At 38.6% G+C, this 25,302-nt stretch overlaps 1 protein-coding gene across 6 annotated transcripts in view; it reads left to right on the top strand.

Annotated features, from left to right (window-relative positions):
• The first annotated feature begins 710 nt into the window (after positions 1–710).
• srpk1b (SRSF protein kinase 1b) overlaps positions 711–25,302 on the top strand; it is a 40,864-nt gene continuing 16,272 nt past the window's right edge. Inside the window, exons 1-2 of one of the 6 annotated variants that reach the window (XM_053484148.1) lie at positions 711–978; positions 2,017–2,071. In XM_053484148.1, coding sequence (XP_053340123.1) covers positions 966–978; positions 2,017–2,071 — 68 coding nt within the window. In that variant the 5' untranslated portion in view covers positions 711–965. Of the gene's footprint in view, positions 979–1,807; positions 1,871–2,016; positions 2,072–12,826; positions 12,991–16,972; positions 17,483–25,302 lie in introns of those variants that run through there. The other 5 variants (XM_053484149.1, XM_053484144.1, XM_053484145.1 and 2 more) reach the window with 5 other exon arrangements.

The following is a 25,302-nucleotide window of genomic DNA, read 5'->3' as shown; positions in this document are numbered from 1 at the left end:
ACCCAGGAGCAAAAGGGACATTGCATCAAAGCTTGCCATGGTGGATGACACGTCCTTTATATCTAGGATCATTACCATTGACAAAACTTTGGTATATGGGTACGACCCTAAGGCAAAGAGCCCATCATCTTCACGAACAAAAAAAGGGAAGGCAGGTACACAGCTCGACAGAATGCAGGCTTGTCATTTTCTTTCAACATTTGCAGCATTGTGCAACGAGAATCCATCCAGATTTTAAAGCATCTAAGAGGGGGACGTACGGCAAAAAGGACTGGATCTGTCTGGTGTTAATATCGAAATTTTTTGATACCACCTAGAAATGATCTGATCACTAAAACAAATCACTGCAGCACGGTGGGTTACTTGTCTAGCACGGTCACCTTAAGCTTCTGGTCTATGTGCATGGAGTTTGCATGTTCTCCTTGTTCTTGATGGGTTTCCTCTGGGCGCTCTAGTTTCCTCCCTTATTAGACATGCAGAGTATGTGTATGATTGGCACCCTGTCCAGGGTGTACCCCGACTCATGCCCAAAGTCTCCTGGAATAGACTCCAGAGTCCCCGCGATCCTGTATACAGAATAAAGCGGAATAATATGTAGTAATAAAAAAACATGTAGTCGCCATGTTTTCCACTGAAGAATCTGCGCTACCACTTTGGTCCATTAGATGGTGCCAAAAGCCAAAAAAAATACTGTCCGGATGTTTTTCATACCGTCACATCAGTAGATAAAGAAAGCATTGAAAGAAGCATGGATTTAATTTAGCTATTACATGTACACAGCTATGCTGTTGTGACGGAAAATTATGTGCTTCATTATTGCATCTATTTACATTCGTCTTAATATATGAAATGTTTGGTTAACGGGTTTAGAAAGTGCCCGCTGTGTGAATAATCAGAAGGAAGTTAAGTGTTGGGATTTTTTTCTCTCTCCAGTGACAAGCACGCGGTAGAGCCGGTACTACAGCATGGAGAGGAAAGGTGAGCAAACACACACCGCCACGGCACGGTGTACATTCCTGGATAGGAACACACACAATACGGAAAAGTGTTAGGAAAGTGTTAGATGATGTGTGGTGGAGATAGATTTAGCCAAACAAGCAGGACAACTAACTGTGCACCGTGATTGCTGAACAAAAGCCTCATGTTACTGCTCACACACGCACACTGCTTACACACACTGCTCACACACGAGGGTGTGAATGCAGCGAAAGTGCTAACTTGGTAACGGTTAAACATAAAGTCACACGAGTGTTTACAACAATAACACAAACAGACGTTTGAGCTAGTTTTTAGGCTTGTTTTTACGTATTTGTATAACATTCTCTCCCGATTTATCAGCTAATTTGTTAACTGTTCACCTTATTACTCGAATTAAACATTTTCTTTGCTTTTATTTATTATTTATTTACGACATGGTGGAAATTTAGTTTTGTATTTTTTTTCCTTTACTAATTTCATACTCCTAGACTAGCTAGCAACGGCTAACTTTCACTGCTTGGCAACGGTTAGGTTTCACGCGCGTAATCTCTCATAAACCACGTAATCATCATTTTTGTTTTCCCCCCATTTTGTTTTATATTTTTAATAAGAATATAATTATACAGTCCGAATTGACTTTTATTATCTGTTTGCCAAAAAAATAAAAAATAGTTTGTCATTTTAAACAAGTCTCGTCCATGCTTTGGGACGTGTCCCAAATATATCCCTAAGTAAACATTTAGGGCGCTACGTGTTCACACTAAGGGGCGCTGTTTGAACCGCCGACTAGTGCACCTACATAGGGAGTGTGGAGGTGTTTGGAATTTAGGACAGTTTATCACTCGAACACTTGCTAGCAAGTTTAAGTTAGCTCCTGACATTGGACTGAGAAGTGAGTAAAGGGCGACCAAAATATAATAATGCTTATATTATTATTATTATTATTATTATTATTATTAATAGTAGTAATAATAATAAAAATGTTATATATTTTTAAATTATAATTAATGTTTATTGCTTACTATTTTGTCCTGACAGTGCTTGCACTCCAGGCGAGGAAGAAAAGGACCAAGCCGAAAAAAATTGTTAAGAAGTAAGTTAATTTTTTCCCCCTCTGAGTAAAAAAGGAGAGGACATCACAGAGGAGCTCTATGGCCTTGCAAATGTATTCAACTCCATTAACAGTTATAATTAGCTAGTTTATATTAATAGTTATAAATAGCACTTATAAAGATTGTTCCAGACATTATTTCTTGCTCTGGAAGTGCATTCAGATTATTATTTGTCAGTAGGTCTTTTAAGGAAAAAAAAAAATCCAACTGAGAAATGCTTCTTGGATAAGCGTTCAGTCTTTCAGACTAGTACTTGGTTAAACCAGCTTTTTACTGCAGTAACAGCTTTAAGTTTATTGGGTTGAGTTCCTGCTAGCTTTTAGAGACGGTGGTAAATTGATTTAGTTAAGAATCACATTTTTTGTGTGTATGTGGATTTATGTATCGCCACATTGGTGGTTCAGAGGTTGGTTTCTCAGCTGCCATGTGTAAGGCCCGTGTTCGATTCCCACCCAATGCTGGGATGCAGTGACCGCCCAAGCCTGGATTTAAAAAAAAAATAATAATAAAAAATGGGGGGGTTTCGTCAGAAAGGGCATTCGGCATAAAACCTGTGCCAAGTTGTTGTTCGAATTGGATGGTCTGCTTTGATGACACTGTGCATGAACAGCTGCAAAATTTAAAACAACTAAAGCTGCTTTACTTGCGAGTTGAGTAGTGCAGTCAAGTTGCTGCTGCTCCTCACGCGGCTCCAAAGTTTCGTCAGATATATTATTATCTCGCATTTGTTGTTGTTGTTGGTCTTTCGGCTGCTCCCGGCAAGGGGGCAGACTTTAGATGCATTACCACACAAGTGCAGTACCACAAAAGTCTTAAAATTGTAAAGGGAAAAAAAACGTCTCCAATATCAAATCAATCAAACTTGATCAATTTAGTATTTGCACACTTTTTGGGATTGATTTTCACCCACTCCTCTGGGTACAGTATATTCTCACCAGGTTCTTCACATTGGTTAGGTGTTGTTTGTTGACTGCAGCTTTTAAACAGTTCCACAGGATCAGATCTAAACTTGGCTTTAATTTGTAGAAGTCAACCTCTTGCTGTGGCCTTGTGTTTGGAACCTGATACTTTTTTCACACTAGGTACGGTTGCTTTGTACCAAGGATGGTTGCCCCAATTTGGGTCTGCTTTCACATTAATAACGTTGTTCTATACCTGAGGGTAGTTTGTTGGGAGTTCGCCAATAAACACAAAGATGATGCATACAAGGAAGTCATCAGCCTTTGTAATTTGTTATTATCCGTTGCTGTACAGTTCAGATGATATTAACACATTCTGGACAATTACACAAGTTTCGGAGGAGACAGGTGGCCTTGTTACATTTTTAGATATGGTTGATCTCCAAGTTTTGGTAAGGGGAGCTTTCACATCTGAGTCAAACCATGTCCAAGTACATCACATCATGTTATTGGTTCATCTTAAATGAATTGGGCTTTGGGGTTTAGTGTAGGATTCGTGGCTAGGGAATTGTGTTTTTTTTCATGCAGAGTAACCCAAGATCTCTTGTAATAACCTTCCAGTGTGTTGCTTCATTAATTTTATTTATTTATTTAAAAAAAAATAATTTTCATAAGACATCCAGGATCTGTAGAAAAAAAGCATCGACAGAACATGATGTTGTCAGCAACATATTACACTGTTAGTTTGGTTTGCTATCAAGGTGTGGCTCGCATTAGGTTTGAACAAATACAGAATCCCGATCTTGGACTTCACACCGATAATCTTGATTGGGTCACCCTTTAACTTTCATTTCATTTTCATTTTAACTTTTTTGAGCAATTAGTTTTTTTCTGATCACCCTAATTTATGGTGCCTCTCAGTCTCTGATTTCTATTTAACCAATCCAAGATTGTTAACTGAGATGTTCTGAGACTATATTGGGAGTGTTCCTAAAAACAGTGGTTATTTTTCATGTTCGTCCTGTGTATTCCATGCATAAATTTGTGACAAAAAGCCATTGTTTTCATTTATGTGCATTCCCGGTGACACATTCCAGTGTTTCCCACACATAGAGTATACTTGGGTGGGCCGCCCAAAATATAGTTACGCATTCTTTTCAAAAATCTGTCAGGGAGAACAATGGCATCCACAATCGATTAACTAGTAGCGGACAGTTCGATCTCATGCTAGCGGAATAAACAGGTACATTAGCGGTCGTGCGAGAGCGGTGTACTGAGAGGCAGTAGATACAGTGGATGCCAGCTTCTGTAAAAAGAATAAGAAGAGTGTAGTGATGGCTGCACGTGCTCTGCAGAGAAACATAGTTTCCCACGGTGAACGGGCTCTTCTTAAAAAAACCCAGGAGGATTTACCCTTAAATATCAAGTAGCAAAATTTTTATTTTTTTTTATTTTTTAAAGAAAAGCTGTCTTTATGGAGGTCCAGGTGGTGTTTGTGTCGATGAAGGAGGCTTCAGACATGTGTATTTTTTTTTTTTTTTATGTCATGTAGAACCAAAGTTATCCTTACTTAAAAAGTGCACATTTTACTGCTACTGGAATATGGGAAGTTACTTATTATTATTATTATTATTATTATTATTATTATTATTGTTACAATTATTGGTGATCTTGACATGTGCTCTTATAATTCTTTACCATTTCTTTGTCTAAGTGACCTATATTTTAAATTCAGTCATGGATTTGTAGGTGGTAAAAAACTAAATTTTATTTAATTATCATTTTACCTACATTAATTTGTTGTATGTAGTAGATCACTTTGTTGGTAATGGCAGGCTGTTCCGAGGGTTCCCACTGCAAGTACTGTTTTTTTCAGACCTGTGGGAGAACTGCATTTCCACAAGAGCTAGTACAGCTGGCAGTAACACAATGTAACCAGCTCTCTTATCTTCCGAGGCCATTCTGTTGACCACAATAGTGTGGTTTTAGGCTGATGAAATGTAATGGTATATTTGATTAGTCAGGTTGGTTGTGCAGAGGTTTCACTGTGTGTGTATGTGTATACAGGTGCATCTCAATAAATTAGAATATAATCAAAAAGTTTATTTTAGTAATTCAATTCAAAAAGTGAAATTCATGTCATATACTGTACATTTATTACAAAGAGAGTGATGTATTTCAAGTGTTTATTTTTTATCTTATAGCTAACGAAAACCCTAATAATATTTAGGGTTATATATATATATATATATATATATATATATATATTACTTAAGTAAATAAAGATTTTTAACACAGAAATGTTGGACTACTTCAAAAAAATTTAACATGTACAGCACTTAATACTTGGTTGGGGCTCTCTTTGCATGAATTAATGCAGCACTGCGTTGTGGCATGTTATGGAAGCCCAGGTTGTTGTAGTAGCGGCCTTCAGCTCTTCTGCATTGTTGTCTTGTGTCTCGCAGCTTTCTCTTAAACCTCTATGGAGTTTAGGTCCACTAGTTTACTGGCCAATGAAGCACAGGGATAACATTGTCTTTAAACCAGGTATTAGTACATTTGGCTGTGTGGACAGGTGCTCAGTCCTGCTGGAAAACGAAATCAGTGTCTCCATAAAGCTGGTCAGCAGAGGGAAGCAAAAAGTGCTTTAAAAACTTCCTTGTAGACGGCTGTGCTAATCTTGGATCTGATAAAACACAGTGGACCAACACTAGCTGATGACATGGCTCTCCAAACCACCAATGACTCACACTGGGCAAACCTCACACTGGACCTCAAGCAACTTGGATTCTGTGCCTCTTCTTCTCTTCCTCCAGACTCTGGGACCTTGTTTTCCAAATAAGCGGCTAGAAACAAGGGATGCTACAGTTGAAGCCCATGTCCTGGATTTGTCTGTGTGTGGTGGTGGGTCTTAAAGTAATAACTCCAGCTGCAGTCTACCCCTGGTTACTTGTGCACCTTATTTTACCACATTTTACCTTTCTTTCCATTGTCCATTAATGTTCTTGGATACAGCACTTTGTAAGCAGCCAACTTGTTTAGCAATGACCTTGTGTGTCTTACCCTCCATGTGCAGGGTGTCGATGATCTTCTCGACTGTCAACTGTCAATTCAGCAATCTTTCTCATGATTGTGTAGCCTACAGAACTAGACTGAGAAAACCTTCGCAGGCATTATGAGATTAGCTGATTAGAGTGACACCATGAGTCTCAATATCGAACTTTTTCACAATATTCTAATTTTATGAGATACTTAATTTTGGGTTTTTATAACCTGTAAGCCCTAATCATCAAAATTTAAAGAAATAAACCCTTGAAATATTTTAGTCTGCGTGTAATGAAATCTGTATATGAATATCACTTTTTGTATAAAATTACTTAATTTATATAAATCAGTTTTTTAATGATATTCTAATTTATTGAGTTGCACCTGTGTATTTGTTAAACTATGGTGTGTAGAACTGCTTTTGCTGTCTCTATAACTCACTTCCAGTTTCTGTGGTAATTAATACTAATTTAAGTCCAGCTTCTATAACATCAGCTCATTTATTTATTGTGGGGCCCATTGTTTTAGGGGGGGAAAAAAACATTGTTTTAAACTGTGCTTACCTTAGACCCATAGTTTTGATTTGAAAAGTGATCACTGTAAAGAATTCTATTATATTATCTATAATTTTGTGGCAGTGCTCCTTAATCTTCAAATTTAAGTCCTTTAACTGACATCCTCTGAAATTGTACGCTTTGCGCTCGGATTTTTGGCACAAAAAGAACTCCATATTGCCCCAAGGCCACCAAGTAAATTGATTAGTCTGTTGAAGTCTGCCTCTGTGTGACATGTCACCTGAGTGACAGTGGAGTGCCATAAATGAGGAAGAGAGATGAGGAAGAGAGATGAACTATCATTCGCTAATCTCTGGCCCAATTGGTGAATTAAGAATGTTTTGTGTTGCACTGTGTCAGTGTGAATGTGTCCAAGAGTGTAACTGATGTAGCAATCGGGGATTGTTGTCAAGTAAATAAGTGAACACGTGAATTTAGCATGATCTGAATGCAGGGAAATACGTGCAATCAAACAGTAAAATGTGGTGAAATCTGATTCTCTTTTTCTACTTCCAATTATGTAGATCGCATACTATTTCTCTTTCAGTACTATTCCTTGGTTCGGTTTATCAGCTGATGTCTGTAAATAAATAAAAAAATATATTTATTTAAAATAAAAAAAATACCCAAATGCAGCATGCATGTTGCACTGCATGGTGCGGTTCTAAAAAAAAAATAAAACATCTAACATTCGAGATGGTCTTTAAGATTAGCAATAGGTAGGAGTTGGGTTTTCACAGAGTCATACCAACCATAATAATAGGTTCTTGAATAACATTCGTTGTTAGTGATCCTGGGTAGTGTTCTCTCCTTTACCACATTGCGTCATGTATTCATGCTGTTGTGGATTACTCCAGATAACCACTTGTTCCTCTTCGTAATGATTATATCCTTATCAACCTTATAGCTCATGACCATCACCACCTTACATCCTGGCAGAAAAGCACATCCTAATCTTTTATCTGGTTTGGATACATCTTAAGTATGCCTTTTTGAGATATCCATCTTAAATTCATTATTAAATATAAAGTTTCCCTCAATGTCATCTCCACCCAATGGCTTGTCTTTTTAACTTTAATTAGGATACCAATGCGATCCCTAGTGACCCTCTTTGGTAGAAGTTTCCCAAGGTATTTTTTTCTGCAGGTGTAAATTTAGGAATAATTTCGATTCAATATTTAATTTTGTAGCTTGCTAGGACTCAAATGGGTTTCCACTTAATAGTGCCTTTTGATGTGTTTTTGGTAGTGCTTATTACCAGACATGTGCCTTTTCAGTTTTGCCATGGCATGCATTTCCCAGAATCCAAAAATAAAGATTAGACTACATTCAGACTCAAAAACATGAGACTGTAGAGAAAATATATATATTATGATTTGTGGATTTTAATTTAATTACGCCAGTGCTTTTAAGATTTCTTAAAAGAAATTGTCTGACATTTAAATATAGACATGGACAGTTTTTTTTATAAAATTATTTTTAAATACATTTATTAAATAAAGTTCTCACTACATGCTTGCGTACCTCAGCTCTGATCGTACTGTATATTCCAAAAATTAAAACATTTAATATGTCAGGGTTGAATGTACATTTTAGTTTTTTTTCTTTTTAATTGAATTTCATGTGTACTTTTAGAGGTTATCTTTTTTGTAACAAATATTTCCTAGTAAATATTGATAACTCAACACTTTAACATAGTAATTCAAAAGATAGCCATGTTCACAGTAAGGGAAATAGCTGACAGTATCTGATGAGTAGTTTGGTATTCAGATTTTACTAGCACACATAGTTAAAGCTATGCAAATAAATAAAATTTATAAATTTGACATCTTGACTTAAAAGTAAATGACAAAAAGTCAAACTAATTTCACAGTAACTGCTCTGAAACTACTTTGCAATGCAACTTCACCAGATTTCCAACTTTATTTACAGTACCTAAAGTTTAATGCTATGCATTTTAAGTAATTTATATGTGGATTTTGGTGCCATCTACAGGCAAGATCATAATCTTTGCATCATACAATATCACTCTGTAAAAAATTAATATGACTGCAGTTAAGCACAACAAGCTTTAACTCAGCTTTAAGGAACCAGTTAAATCAATTTCTGATTGCAAATACAAAATGCACCTAGTGCATTGCCATGGCCTGTAAAAAAACAAACGAACATTGTTTCATATGTAGTACACTCAAATTAAATGACCAGGTTATTATTTACAGGCTCTATATAGTTTACTGGCTTTAGCCTTTCATTAATTGAAAGCAGCCACTGAGCAGATGATATTTTGCATAATTGACCAGATGTTTTTGATGGCAGTATGTAGTGGTGCTGTAAGTGTTTCTGGAATCTTAAAAAAAAAAGCTTTACTTAGAAACACATTAAGCATACTGTGTAGTTGCAGTGAGGGAGAACAGTCAGATTTCATTGTTAATGCCAGCCTCTTGATCACTTATTTATTTATTTATTTATTATCAGCGTTTATTTTTACTTTTATAAGTCGTTTAACAGAGAAGTATTGGAGAGGGCAAACATGAGAATTAACTGCAGCTATATGATGTAATCTAAGAGGGTGAAGGACAAAGTGAGGGCCAATAAGTGAAAATGGCAGCCAAAAACATGGAAAAAATGTTTGAGAGTAAATGAGCAAAATTGTCTTTAATATTCAATAAATGTTTTTCTTCCACATTGTACACAGCTAATACTTTGAATAATTTCTGTACTGTTAGACATGGAAGGCGGCATTGTGGCTTAGTGGTTAGCACCATTGTCTGCACCTTCAAAATCCGTGTTTGAATCCTGTGTTAGGTCTGTGTGCATAAAGTCTGTATGTTCTCCTCGTGCTTGGTGGGTTTCCTCCGGGGAGTCTGGTCGTTCCCCCCCCCAAATAGTCTAAAGACATGCAAATTAGGCTAACTGGTGCTTCCTAATTCCCCGTAGTGTGTAAATAATTGTCTGCATAATTATGTACAAAATCATTCAGTATTTCCATATATAACTTAATTAATTACAATACATGACAATATATGCATGGCTGTAAAGAAAAAAAATATAGTACAAGACAGACCAGTTTTCAGATGGAAACAAAAACCTAATGGACACCCCCGGGATTTTGTGACCGTGTTACTAGAAGAACTGGTATTCTCCAGCAAGCTTAGTAAAACCTAAGAACTATTTTACTTACAGTACTGTGCAAAAGTCTTGGGAACATACAAAAAATGTACAAAACTTGTAACATTACAAGATTAATAAAATAAACGGTCAATATTTGTAGTGAAAACTCACTTTAATTCACCTTTAATTCAGGGGTTTTAGACACAGATTAGTGCAGTTTTATAAGAAAACAGCTGTTAGGCTTCACTGAGCTTGCTGGAGAATAAGTTTTTCTGGTATCTTTAACAATAACTTGCACTCTAAATTTTTTACTAAAATATATATATATATAAAAAAAAACTGACTTTAGTTTGCATTGGCTCAAGGGTCAGACAGTAAAACATGTACCATAATATTTAGTCTAATCGGTAAAGATTTTTATTCCTTAAATTTCCACTAGCAGAACAGTTTAATAAATTAGTTTATTTAATTCGTTTATAATTACTATATATATAGAGAGAGAGAGAGAGAATTATTAAGGTTGTAAAATTAAGGCATATATATATTATATATAGATAAATTTATTGACCTTATATTGATACTTTTTAAAATTTACTTTCTTGTTTTTGCGGTATTGAGGTTTTATTTAACCCTATAAAACGGTAGTAACTAGTTGAACACACTGTGAGAGTGTTCAAAGGAGGTGAAGAAGCGGGTACAGGCAGGTTGGAATGGGTGGAGAAAAGTGTCAGGTGTGTTGTGCGATAAAAGAGTATCAGCGAGAATGAAAGGAAAGGTGTACAGGACAGTGGTGAGACCAGCGATGCTCTACGGCTTAGAGACAGTGGCGCTGAAGAAAAGACAGGAGGCAGAGTTGGAGGTAGCAGAGCTGAAGATGTTGAGGTTTTCTTTGGGAGTGACAAGGATGGATAGGATCAAGAATGAGTTTATCAGAGGGACAATCCACGTTAGATGTTTTGGAGATAAAGTCAGAGAGGCCAGATTGAGGTGGTTTGGGCATGTTCAGAGGAGAGATTGTGAATATATCGGTAGAAGGATGCTGAGGTTGGAACTGCCAGGCTGGAGGTCTAGAGGAAGACCAAAGAGGAGATTTATCGATGCAGTGAGAGAGGACATGAAGTTAGTTGGTGTGAGAGAAGAGGATGCAGAGGATAGGGTTAGATGGAGGCAAATGATTCGCTGTGGCGACCCCTGAAAGGGAACAGCCGAAAGACAAAGAAGAAGAACTAGTTGAACACACTATCCCTAATAAATTTAGTAATAAGTATAATAATTTAGACCATGGCGGGTTGTGATTCCCACCAACTGTAGCCAGTTGTTTTAAACCCAAATTAAAAGCCACGACTGTAGTGAATATTCACTCACTTTGTTGGTAGCAAGTTTTACATCTCGCTTGGACATGTTTTACTATTCAAATTCACTTCCTCCTCATCAGTGCACTGCACTCTCACCCACCTTTGTAAACCTTCCCTCAGGCCGTGTATTTACATCTTTTTAGAAGGATGTTCGTAGAAATATATTGCTTTGACTGAGTTGGAGTTGTGCTGGTAAAGTGATTTTATACCTACAGACCGTCTTACAGAGCCTGACCCTGATACAAAACCTGCCAGCAAAACAAGTAACATCAAAATTTACAGATTTTTTTTTATTTTTAATTTTTTTTATGAAAACCATTACATCATGGAAAAGTGACAAACCCCAATCCCTGCCCCTGTACATTTCACTAACCTAATCAGTGGCATGGGTTGGATACTGGTGGGACAGTGCTTACAAGGGACAACCATACACCCCCAAATTACCTCCCCTCTCCCCAATTAAAAAAAAACTAGGAATGACACAAACAAAAACTAGCTAAGCATATGTTTTTGAAGTGAGCATTCTATAGAGGATTATTCTGAGGTTGTAAAAGTGAAGCATGCAAGATAAGCAACTTTTTTAGAATGGGAAATTGTTTCTAATGATCTGTTGCATTGTAGTAAAAGTTAGTAGTTATTCTAAAGTTTATGTTCGAGTTAAATGTAGGTGACCCTGGTTAGTCAGCTTTGGACTGAGTTTTAAGCACAGATAGTTATGGGTCACTGCAGTCCTTTGAGTCAGAGAGCCCAAAATAGTGGCACGAAATGGGATGCAGGCCATGGCTTCTGATTAGCAGAGCTCACTGCTTACACACTTCTGGGACAGTGTGTGTTTGTGTGTTTTCTTTTTTTTTTTTTTTTTTGTTCCCCTATTTCACACAACACCTAGAGGCCCTGAGGAGGTCTGTTATGCAATTGTACTATATAACACACTGAAGAACGAACTAGTGTGGTTCTTATTTCTGGCTTGCTCACAGCATGTCTGACGCAAGATCGTTGATCAGAAACTCCAAACTACTTTGTCCTGACGGGATCGTCTAAGAGAGAAGGTGGTGGAACTCGAGCCCAAACTTTTCCTCCACATCTGCCGAATAACCTTTAGTATACCTGATCCAGGTTTGAGCAGGTTATGTAATAATGCTGAAGGCAGTATTACAATGTTAAGTTCTCGTAACATTTCTGAATTTGGTGTTCGCTCTTAAAAGATCAGGTTGTACGGACGGTGGTAAGCAGTTTAGTGCAATTAATTTTACTCTCCTTTACCAAATAAATCTCAGTGAGTTAAAGAAAGACTTTAAAGTCTTTTTAAAACTTTAAAGGTCAGGTAATTTACAGTAAACGTTGTTGTATATCCTTTATGTCATACTTGAGTATTTCTTGAAACAAATGCCAAACATTGATGTCCATCGGTTTCCTCTGCAATGAAATGTGTACCAGAACAAAATTTGTGTTATTCTGCATGGAAAATCAGTCTTCAAAGTCCTTTATATAATGCACAGTATAAAAATTGTCTGATGCAAACTGATGAAACCTGCTCCGAACACAGCTGCATTGTTTGTGTTCATGCTCCACATGTTTTCTCGCTCCTGCGGTTTATGTGTTTGCGCGCGCCATCCTGCTGGGCAGAGCAAGTGTCACTCAAGTCACTAAGCTACCACCTTCTCTCCTCCATCTTTCCCTCCCCTTCATTTTCATGTTTTCTGCCTCAGTAGTATTTAGTAGTGCTGAAGCAAGCAGGCAGTGTGGCAGGGTGTGAGAGAGAGTGAGAGACGGAAAGAAGAGATAAACAGTACATAAGGCAGGGGGGAAAGGAAAAAAAAGAGGCTCTGGCTGCTCCGTCTTGTTCCACTTTTTCATCCCACGCAATGTGGCTCTTGGACTGGATCGTTTCACTTAACACAGCTGTGGTGAAGCTGGCCAGTGGACTCAGGTGCAAGTAAGTGCTTGTGTGTGCGTGTGTTGCATAGAGCGATGGCAGTACTGCAGTCATGGAACGGGGACGTTTACTTATTGATGAGACGATTTATATTTAATGAGCGCTCCTACTCTAAATGTCGGACCTCCTAAGTTTCGAAGGGGCGGGAGAGTAAGGGGGCGTTGTGTGTCCTAATAGAGCAGCGTCTTTCAAACCTCTGTCTAGGATTTGCTGACTCGTCCCTAGTAGCTCTGTTATTTATACCCGTCTTATTTTGACTTGTAGACTCATTTCTTGTATTTTAGAAGAGGCAAATAATAACATGACAACAAACCTCTAAAGTGGGGAGAGGGGTGAAATTAACTACACAGTGCCACACAAGCGCATCATGTATTTCACACTGCCTTGCAGCAAGTGCTGCTTGTGTTATGTAAGTGCCTTCCTCCTCAGCTGCAGTACTGGGCTGTGCTCGACTGCAGAGAGCTCGTACCAAACGCACCAAACAAGGCATGGCATGAGGGATGCTTCAGAAGATACACACTTTGCAGATGCTGCGCTATCCTTTTTACGATCACAATGTTCATCTCATGTTAAGTGCCATGCACGTATTCGGGAGCAGTAAACTGATTACTTGATCCCTTGACTGATGATTGTTTGATAACTTTTTTACTTTTCTTTTTTTCTTAGCACTAATTGAAAAGGATGGCGGAGTACCTGAAGAGTTTAAAGGTTTCTCATAATCTCCTGTAGGAAAAAGGGTAGTGTGAGCATCCTGACAGTTTCTGGGACTTGGCTTTGAGCACAAGCTACTTATTACATGCGACCACATAGCCTAATTTGTGCCAAAGCGGCCAGCCAGTCTTTAAGGTTTAAGTATTTCAAAAAGAAATCGCCAGCTCACAGATTCATGGTTCGATCCTGAGCTTGTATTGCTGTCCGAGAAGTTTCATATGTTCAACCCATGTCAGTTTTGTCAGGAGATGTGGGGTGGGTGGAATGTTTCTGTTATGACTCGCGATTCTTTTGTGTGGCGAATTATATATCTCTACACTAACGCCATAATTTTTAATACTTATAGAATCGCAATTTTAATTGATCCGCCATCTAGGTATTGTGATGATATAATATTGGGTGGAGACTGGTGATTCCCATCCCTGATTCAAACAATGTTACGTGATTCTTTTATGTGGCTATTTATGTATCGCCATTCTTTTATTCATATTTATTTGCATACATGTTCTTTTTCTGTTTTTGTATTGGCCAGCGCTTTAAGAAACCAAATTAGATTTTCTGCCTCTTGTGACCTCATTAAACAACAGCGCTGCCCTGACCTGTTGCTCAGCTCTACTGTTCCCTGCGGGGCGTGTCTCAGAAGTAGCTCATCGAAGGGGGCGTAAAATAAAGGGATTATGAGGTACAAAAATAAATGATCTCAGGGGGTTATTTCAGCTTTGCATTAACATACACTTTGAGGTCTGAGACCTGTTAGTTAAACAAATGGTAAAATATGGGATGTTTAGGTTGCTCAAGAAAAATCTCTTGCTCCCTCTGTAGAGCTAATTTGCTTGTATTGCATATTTTGGATGCCTTCATTGTTTTACAATGTAGGGAAAAAAGAAAAAAAAAAACCTTGTTTTGCTGCACAACCAAACCATTTCCAAACAGCTTTTTTTTTTTCTTTAAAGGAGATGTGCACTAATCAGAGCTTGTGGTTAGGGCACAAAGGTTTGCCAGTGAGCATTAGAGTCATGCATTGGTTAACCTAGGTAAAATAAAATATCAATTTATATTTTTACACATCGATTTAAACCAAAATAAAGTTAATTTCATAAATAAAATCAGTTTAGCACTCAGTTGCAGCAGTGTACAGTGTAGTGTTAACCAAATCACACCAACATTTTCTTGAAATGTTGCCAGATTTTGTGCCAGCCCATGTAACAATGTAATGTCTTTAAAGCAGGAGCAGATTACACTGCTGAGAGATTTGCAGTGTGGCCACATACCTTGCATAGAGAAACTTAAGCTTGCAGAAGAAAGAGGAGGAGGTTGCACAATATTTGGGGAGTCGGAGCTGGAAGCACTTAATCAATATTAAACATGGTGACTCACCTTGAGACTGTGACACGTCTCCTGGCACACATAAAAATTTTTTTTTTGGCCAGATAAAGGTTCTTTCTTTCCAGGTGACTCGAGTTAGGGCTCCTGCTTGTTAAAGAACGACTGAGCAACATTATCGAGTGAGTTAGTATGTCCATGGCAACAGTTACTCTACACTCTGATGAACTATTTCAGCATGATGACGCACACATGACGGCGATGATACCAGAAGCATGAACACGGGCTCTGTAGATGGCGAGCGTCTCGGTCCTTTGATTACAGTCCTACTGAGCGTCTCTGGAATGAGGTGGGATGAGTGTTTACAGTATACCAGCAAGTGCACAGGATAATGATTTCAGCTTGGCCGTCTAACACGTCCAGGATCACGCGGAACAAGGTCCCTTGCTGTTCTAAATGCTGTTTTAGTAACGAATAAAAAAATGTGTAGCTTTTACTGAAAGTCTAAGCAAAAATGAGCTTGTCTGATCATTTTATAGGATGCACATGAAGAGACCGTCTAGGAATGTTTCAGCTCTTTGATTCAGTCCAGCCTTGAGCCCTTCAGAGACTCGTGAGGATTATTCCTAGAATCTGGCTGCAGTAAACGTGGGTGTGCAGAACACCAGGGCTCTTTTAGTTTCACGCTTTATTTGCTTGTACTGTCCTTCTTTAAGTACTCAAGCAAGAAGATTATAGGGATCCCATCCAGAAAGCGCCTGGCTTCAGTTTTAGCAGCACTGGTTTTCGTTTAGTTGGTGTGACTCAGATCGGCATAGATTTAGACCAGGGCTTTTGAAATCCACACATCTGGTCAAACCCAGCTGATTTGACTAATTAGTTAATTGCCAGGTTCAGTTATGGTGAGATACAAACTGTGCTGGACACACTGGATCTCCAGTACAGGAGGTGACCAATTTGGATTTAAACATATGAATAACTTTAAACATACAAATTACAGTAAATTACAATACGGCTACTGAATAAATGGCATAGATACGATTTTTGTTTTTGGAAAGTTATCCCAAATTACAGCAACAAAATATAATTCTGGTTTACTGTAAAGTGATGTAATCATTGAAAAAATGCCTTATTATGAGGGAAAATAAAACGCTTTGAAGTACACCTTGCTGTTGGGAAAAAAGTAGCACACACTAAGATTTATTTTAATTCAATTCAGTTCAAGTTTTATTTATGTAGTGCTTCCAACAATGCTCTCTGTCACAAAGCAGCTTTATAGATTTATAGCACACAATGAATTTTTTATTTAAAGTGTTTTACTTATAACCCACACAACTGTTTAGTCCCAATCCTGCGAGTTCTCATCACATTGTGTGTATGCTCTTACTTTGACTATTAAATAGAACTCTGGTTTTTACTGTGTGTGTATATATATATATATATATATATATATATATATATATATATATATATATGCTGAACCATCAACAAAATAATTTGACCCTTTTGAAATATGACTATATATATATATATATATATATATATATATATATATTTCTTTTTATTTTTTTTCCTCTTTTGGCTAGACAGTGTAGGTTTATGGACAATTAATCACCAAGAATTCACTCCAACCAGGCATTGATTCTTTTCCTAAAGTAGCACACCCTATACTGTTTTGTTCTGCACAAGTCAAGAGTAAAATCCTGAAGTTCCACTTTGTCTGAAAGATAAATAAGCATTTATTATGATAGACTGTACAAGAGGTTACTTTACCATATGTAGATTTTAGTGATTTGTTTCCACCAGGGGGCCACGCTGAGCACTACCTGTGATTCCCAATAAGTTGTGGTCAAAGGAGACGAGACAGGGCACGAGCGTCTGATTCAACTTCTTTTGTGAACCAGAATCCAGCGCAGTCAAAGTGAGGGTAAAAAAAAAAGAGAGAGAGATGAAGTAAAAGGGCGAGAGAGGCGCTACCGAATATTTAGAAAGAGAAAAAATAATGCTGGGTGGAAGCTGGAAAAAAATAAATAAGCAGATGAGGCCTCGTGGATAGAATGTGAACTGTCTGCATTTATGAAGGAGAAATAAAGAGACAGTATTGGTATTTTTTATTTATTTTTTATTTTTTACCTGCAATGCAGTGCCAGACTGCTCCAGCCAATCAGAACGCAAGACAGGGAAAGAAAGGGGCGGGCTTTGAGGGCTGACGCCAGCAGAGCATGGCAAACGGAGACAGAAAATGTGATTATGAAAGTGAGAGAGCGAGAAAGATGTTTGTGTAAGTGTGTGACAGGGAAGCGGGGGAGAGTGAGAGAGAGAGAGAGAGAGAGTCTGTTCTTGTTGGCATATCTCGGTGTGCAGAGTGCACAAGCTGCAGCCTCTGGTTCATGGCTTTGGCTCTCACCTGCGAGCCTTGGCCACCACCGTCTCTCATGGGCATCCGAGCGTCCTGTAGGTGAGTGTGCATCTCTGTTTCTGCATACAATCATTCGCATTCTTGTGCCTTTTTTTTTGTTTGTTTTTTTTTGTGCACGTGTGGTTCCTTGCTCAGGATTTTTTGGGGGTGTTTTAATTTCTAAATCGTTCTATGTCTCCCAAGTGCAGAGAAAGAGACCGCTTGTCAAAGACAAATGCATGGAGAATGGAGAAAATTATTTTGCATTCATTCATTCAGTCAGTCATGCCAGTTTTGTCCTAATCGGCAAAAATCAGTCTTTCCACTTTCTATTTGGCTTATTGAAGAACACAAGATGCGTTAAGAAAGAAAGGGAAAAAAAAGAAGCTGCAACTATAGCATGACTGCGTCTGTGAAAAGATGTAACGCGTGTTGAAGAAATGCTGGTCCGCTAGCAGCAGGTGGAACAGGATCCCTGCTGGTGCTTCACCATTATTCCCTTCATTAGCAGAAGTTTACAGGTTCAAGTCTCTGCATTGAGCCACCCATTTATTCATCCATCTGCCTGTTTTTGCATCTTCCTTTATCTGCTTAACATGATAAATAGTGTTTTGTACGGATCATGATTTCTTTTCCATGCTGCTTTTGGTCTTTCCCTGCATAAAAATTTTGGAGAGACGTTACTCGGACATGTTTTCTCCCCCGTTTTATAAAGCAGTTTCTTTTCTGATGGCATCGCTGCTGCATTGCAGCAGGAAGGAGAAGACTTAAAGACGTTGACAGAAATCCTAGAGCAATTAAATTTGTTGCACACAACTCGAGATAGACGGCGGTTGTGTTTGCGACAGACAGCATGCAGAAACGTCAAGTTGTGCAGCGTGTGCATGTCGGTTGGCGAAGTTGCAAAAGCAGAGCGACGCATTGAGCTCGGGGTTTAACCCCGCTTGTGCCAGATGTTGCTCCTGCCCACTCACGCACAAACAAACAGTTATTTTGGTCTGGCTTAGTGTAATGATGAACGGAGGGACAGATCATGAAGTGCCACCCTCCCAGCACGATTAAAGTACAATTTTGGAGCTTTGTGGTTGGCAGAATTAGTTTAATTTTGTTATTTAGTTAAAAAGGAAAAAAATCTGGATTTGATTGAAAGTTTTATTAAAAATGCACTGGTAATGTTTTACCGTTTCAAGAAAAAGGTTTTTTCTAGTCAGAATCATATAAATGAGGAATAACAAATGTAAGTGTACACCGTAAATGGAAATAAATTTCTACAACCGTACTGTTATTGTTTTCCTGACATCGGTCCCAAGTCTGTTATACCAAAGATATTTGCTAATATTCTATTTGCCCAGGATTAGCGTTTTCTGGTGTGATTTAGAAATTATCAAACCCAAACATCTGAATTTCGTGTGGCGCATTCGTACTGGATAAGTAAAGCCTGCGGTTTTATTTAAATTAACTGACTCATCTCCCGGATATGATGTCAAGATAAAAACACTTGTCATTATAGGTCTAGCTGTATGATGTAAACATTTGCTTTCGCTTCTTCTGATAGTTTTTAGCTTTCTCTTTCTGCACATTGTATTATGGTGTATAGGAATATGAGCCAGCACCCCAAATACTTTCAAAGCACTCCAACGCAGCCTCCATTCTTTGCAGAAGATGGATACAAAGGCACACAGGAAACAAAAACCTTGAAAAATCTCATGATATACAATCTCGCCAAATCACAGATTAACCATTTCTTTTATTCATATTAGAAAATCATACAACCCTCTTTCTCTCAAATCACCCCACGACAGGGGTAGCTCAGTGGTTAAGATGTTGGACTACGGTCCAGAAGGTCCCAGGTTCAAACACCACCACCAAGTGCTCAAATCTATAATGACATAAAAATGTAAGTGTTGCTCAAATGCCATAAATGTAAATAAGCGATAAGAAATCTTATGTAAAATGTGTTTCCTCACCCTATCATCCAGATGTTGAAGTTCGAATTCCTCCTGCAGTGTGGGAGACTAGAATTTAGAGAGACTAGACTAGAGAGAGAGAGAGCTGATTGGCCGAGCTCTTACTCTCTCTCTCGTGTCTCTGAAGAAATGCGCAATAGCCTTCGCTTTTTCCTTTTTTGGTGGATGTAGACCTAATAATAGGCAGGAATTGCCTACAACTAAATGAAGGGAACAAAAATCCAGAGAGGGAAAATTATGTTTTCATGGAACGCATTCCAGCATTTTAGAGACGGTGCATTAATATGAAGCTTGACGTGAATATTACGATATCTTGCTGAAATGTTTCACATGTCTTTGTGTGCATTTGTAAGCTATGACTAAAGAAAAAGTCATAGCTTACTGATATTATTTTTTTTATGTGTGTTATTACTCTATGATAATAAAGCTGCATGAGAAGGAATATTGCGAGCACATTGCCGAAGACTGATGCCTGTATGCACTCTCCATGAGGCTGCTCAATACTCAGAGATTTCATGTTGTGCTAAACTAAAACCGTAACAAATGCTTCCAGCCCGTACTCTTCAGCTTCCACCATATTCCTCGCTCCCAATTTGCGAACACCTCCAAGACTCCGATCGCCTACAACACCCACTTTATGGCCAGACGGAACAAAGACTTAAAAAAAAAAAAAAAAACACCTCAGGGGAAAACGAGCTGCCAGTTATTTGCAGTGGAAGACCATCATTACTAAGCAACAGGGTTAAGCCACATCGCTGCGACCAGGCATTTATTTCAGACTCAGCCTGTTTTATTTAATAAGAAAGACCTTCTTAAGGGCTTACAACTACCCTGTCTTGGGCTAGCGAGGTGAATTTCAGTCACAGCTTATAATCAGTCGGTAAACGATTACTCATTTCGGTGAAATATTGCGATAGCGGAGGAAGACGTCCGAGAACGGTTCATTGAATGTGCATCTGTCATAACTGCAATAATCGGGATGTCATTTAATTTTGATGGCAGGTTATGTAAGATGTTGATCTCCATACTGTGTACGTACAGTAGGAGTGAGTCACCCTAATGAAATGCGAGGAATTTAGGCGAAGCACAGCAGTGTCTGTTGTCCCAACAGTAGAAAATAGAAACACCCACGGTGCCTTCCCAGACACTCGGTATTCCCGTCAAGCAGAGGCCGAAGTAACCTCAGTGACATTATGACAATGCTGAAATCTCGTATTGCACCCAGAGTAAAAAACTTTTTTTTTTTCAATGCCGCCTTTATCTGAGCAGCTTTTATTTATTTATTTATTTATTTCCCCCTTTAACATTTACAGAAATAATTTGTCTTGCATGTCAGGGTTGAATGTAGCCGCTGTCAGGGGATTAAACAGATCTGAGCCTTGTGGTGGTTGAAGATAAGAGTGTGTGTGTTGTAGGACGTTCCGTCACAACAAGGATTTGTTGTTTTATTCGACACTGCTAACTATTAAAGTTAGGAGGAGAAATGATTTAATGTAGCTCTGTAAGTGACACTAAATGGCAATGAATCCCTCGTGTACTCTCTCGAATGGTCTCTTATTCTCAAGTCTTAGTTTTCTACGTTTGTGACGATAAAAAGTGTATCCACATCTATATATTTTTTTTCTTGGTCTATAAAGCCAGAGGATTTAATTTCAAATAAGGCTGAGTGTCAGGAAGCTTTTTTCACTATGTTTTGCTTCACTATGTTCTCAGAGGATTTTCGTCAGCTTCACTTTTAATGAGCACTTGGAATCCAATTCCTCCTACTTGGTATATTAATCGCAGTTATTTATTTATTTATTTATTTATTTATTTATTGTATTATTTTGTACGAAAATACTATTGAAGAAAACAATGTTAAAAACTGGAGACTGAGCGTACCCTACCTGAGATTTAAACCACCAACAACATGGCTAGTACTGCAAGGCTCTGTTCATCTATAAATAAAGCTAATACAAAGCCTAACGCCTACATTATATGGCTGAAAGTATGTGGACGCCTGGACATCACAGTATTGTTTTGAATTTTGTATTATAAATTTCCTTCACTGAAACTAAGAGGCTCAAACGAATGTGATTTGGAGATCAGTTCATTTAATTATTTTTTATGTTTGTTTTTGGGTGGTGATTCATGTATCGTCACACTGACTCAAATCATTTCTTCTTATTGTTGTTTTCATTTATTTATGCTTGCATTTAAGTGGTAAATTTGTGCAGTTCCTCTATATTCCTATATGTGTGCTCTCAACTATTCACACATTAGCAGGCAGCACAGCATCGTCTGTGGTAGAAGCAAATTATTTGCCAAGTTTGTTTACAGTTGTAACAAAATCTAAAAAAAGTAATATACAATCAGGATATTTATAAAGTCATAATACTTATAGAATTGCAATACAAATCAGGCCCCGGGTATCCTGATAATATCGTATCGGGTCGTCCCTGGTGATTCCCACCTCGAGTGTGTTCCAGAGTGATGATGCCCCATGAACAAAGCAAGCCACATAAAGGCATGGTTTTGCGGAGCACAAGTTCAATTCAATTTTATTTGTATAGCGCTTTTAACAATTGGCATTGTCCCAAAGCAGCTTTACACAATCAACAGAATTATTTAAACTTGTATGGAATTTGAATATGTATAAATCAAATTGGTCAGATAGTCCTTGATGAGCAAGCCGAGGGCGACAGTGGCAAGGAAAAACTCCCTGAGATGGTAGTAGGAAGAAACCTTGAGAGGAACCAGACTCAACAGGGAACCCATCCTCATTTGGGTGAACCAGAAAGCAGGAATTGATCTTCATACTGTGTTAGTTGGCAGGCAGTTCAGCATAACAGTTGATGTTAATTGATGTTAATATGGAGTCCAGTTAGTTATTGAAAACTCAGGTAGACTTGTATGAACTATCGAACTGTCAAGTCCTCAGAGAAACAGCTGCCAACACCAGTCGAGGCCAGAACCGTCTTTTAGGTAGCGAGAACCATTCCCAGACACGAGACGCATCCCAAAGAGACACACGGGGCATCCATGCGATGAGATCTCCAACCAGAAGCGGGGCCCCAGGATGGGTCAGACAGGTTCGGAGGGCAGAGGGAGTCTGGATCACTGGCAGCTCAGGAACGACATGTGTAGCTCGACAGAGGGAGGGAAAAAGAGAGAGGGGGAGAAAGGGAAGAGAAGGAACGGGAGAGAGAGCAGAAGAGGAGAGATAACAGTTAGGTATGGTCACAGTCAAATAATGTATAATGTGAATGTATATTTACTGTAGAGTGCAAGCAGAGACTACGGCAGGACTAACTATGACAGCATAACTAAAAGGGAGAGCCAGAAGGAAACACAGGCATGAGGGCTCCCTGAGATGAAAGCAACCAATCACCTCACCGTTAACAAACCTAAGTAATCAATGAGAGTGAGGAAGACAGCATCTAAACATACTAGTTCACCTAATACTCTACGTCCATGAGTCCCCCAGATCTGCTCCTTTACCTAAGGCAAATCAATTTATAAAAATGCTTGATTAAATAAATAGGTTTTTAGCCTGGACTTAAACACTGAGTTCCCGAACACTATTTGGTAGACTATTTCATAACTTTGGGGTTTTGTAAGAAAAAGCTCTGACCCCAGCTGTAGTTTTCATAATATGTGGTACTGATAAGCAGCCTGCATCCTTTGATCGAAGTAGGCATGGGGGACACTCGTAAGACACTATCAGCTCACTCAGATACTGCGGTGCGAGACCATTTAATGCTTTATAAAGTAGTATTTTAAAATCAATGCGAAATTTCACAGGGAGCCAATGAAGTGAAGATAAGATGGGTGTGATGTGCTCGTATCTTCTGGTTCTAGTGAGGACTCTCGCTGCTGCTTTCTGGACTAGATGAAGCTTGTTTATGCATCTAGCTGAACAACCAGTCAGTAAGGCATTACAATAGTCTAACCTAGAGGTGATAAAAGCATGAACTAGTTTTTCTGCATCGTTTAACGACAATATATTTCTTATCTTGGCAATTTTTCTGAGGTGAAAGAATGCTATCCTGGTAATATTATCTACATGCGCTTTAAATGAAAGACTGGAGTCTATAATCACTCCAAGGTCTTTTACTGTTGCACTTGATGGAACAGAAAGGCCATCTAAAGTTAGAGTGATCTAGAATCTTACCACTAGCTGTATGCGGTTCTATGACAAGAACTTCTGTCTTATCTGGGTTAAGCAGAAGGAAGTTAGTTAGCAGTGGCCTGCACAGAACCCTGACGCTAACCACATTGACACCTTTGGGATGAGCTGGAGTGCCAACTTTACCTGCCGTCATTGCCTGACCTCTAGTGGTGGAAAAATCACAAATCTCCATAGCCATGCTGCTCCACAATGTAGTGGAAATCCTTCCCAGAAGAGTGGAGGTTGTGATAACAGCAAAGGAGCAAACAAAATTGTCCATCACTGCCATGTCTTATTGTCCAATGCTTTTTAGCGAACAGCAGTAGCAGTTTCTTAAACTAAGGGAAAAACTGCAAGTGATTTGCTGCTAGCAAGTGGGAACATCAGGAAAGGTTTTTTTTTTTTTTTTCTCCCAAATGGAGATTGACATTTTTAGTCCAAGATTAGGTCTCAGTTTGAGCTGAATATAAAGCAGAAATGGCGTACACAGAAAATGATTTCCAAAGGAGACCCATGTTCAACCATGTAATTTCACCCAGGGCTTGGAGAAATGGCCTGAAGCAGGTATTTCGTCTCAGAATAGGCGCAAGCTAATTGCGGTCGACATGAATGATTGTTGAACCGCTCTTTGATGTGATGCCAGGACTCGAGTGTATTTAACGACAGCGGCCAGCAGCACAACTTAGCAGCAGTTCTTCTCATTAACATGAAAAAGGGAGAAGTGGCAGCTGTACTTGCAGCATACATTGTGCATTTTTGCCTATTCATAGTAGAACAGTCATAGCTTTTTATATTCACATCTTGTATGCCTCTGCTTCGATGGGGGATCTCAACCCAACATCAGAAATACCCGGATTGGAGTTTGTCATGAGCTTGAACAGTTGTGCAGTTTGGTAGTCTTGCACTTTTTTTTTTTTTTACCCAGATGGTCTCTGTGTTACCCAAATAATGCCTGGCTCATGAAGCGCAAAATTGGTTCTGGCTGTGAAAGACATGATCCTGAGGCTAACTGATTTTATTTTATTTTTTTCTTTTATGCGAATGAATGTTCTCAACAAAAAAAAAAAAATTCTGCCTGTCGATTTCTAGCTGTTTGGTGTCTTTTTTTTGCAGCAATGCAAGCTCTATGATCTTTTTTTAAATTCTTATTTATTTGCATTCTGTCCACAGAAGACATATTAATTTGGTGTTGGTTATTGAAACCGTATACGATTGATTGATTTTGAAAGAGATGTCTTCATTTTGGAGAGAACAGTCTTTCTTTAAACATTAGGGCACGAGCTAGAGCAGATTTTGATGAACAGTGTGATTGTCTTCTCTGTTCCACTCCAGGTGCGCTGTGATATCTGGCACCATGATATTAGCAGCAGGTCCTTTAAGTGCTATAAGTTGCAGGGTGGTACCTCCAAGTATTGGACTTGTTTGTCCAGCACATCCCATCGATCGGATTGAGATCTGGGGAATGTGGGACCACAATCTTGAACTCCTTTCCCAGCCAATCCTCATACACAGCAGGCTGTTATTCACTGAGTGTTCTGATACCTTTCTGTGGGGCCAGCATTAACTTCAACAATTTGTGCTACCTTGGCTGTTTTGTGGGATCAGATTAGACAAACTAGCTTTTGTTCCTAATGAGCCCTGGGTGTCCATGATCCTTTTTTTTTTTTTTTTTTTTGTCATGTTTAATTCACCACACCAGGCAATAGATTCTCCCCACCCTGAAGATACAGTATATTCGTCATTTCTGTGGCAGTTAGTTACTT

The sequence above is a fragment of the Clarias gariepinus genome, chromosome 23 (assembly GCF_024256425.1).
Source record: "Clarias gariepinus isolate MV-2021 ecotype Netherlands chromosome 23, CGAR_prim_01v2, whole genome shotgun sequence".
In the NCBI taxonomy this organism is placed as follows: Eukaryota; Metazoa; Chordata; class Actinopteri; order Siluriformes; family Clariidae; genus Clarias; species Clarias gariepinus.
Note: the sequence above shows the minus strand (reverse complement) of the source record. Positions and strands in the feature narration are given on the sequence as shown.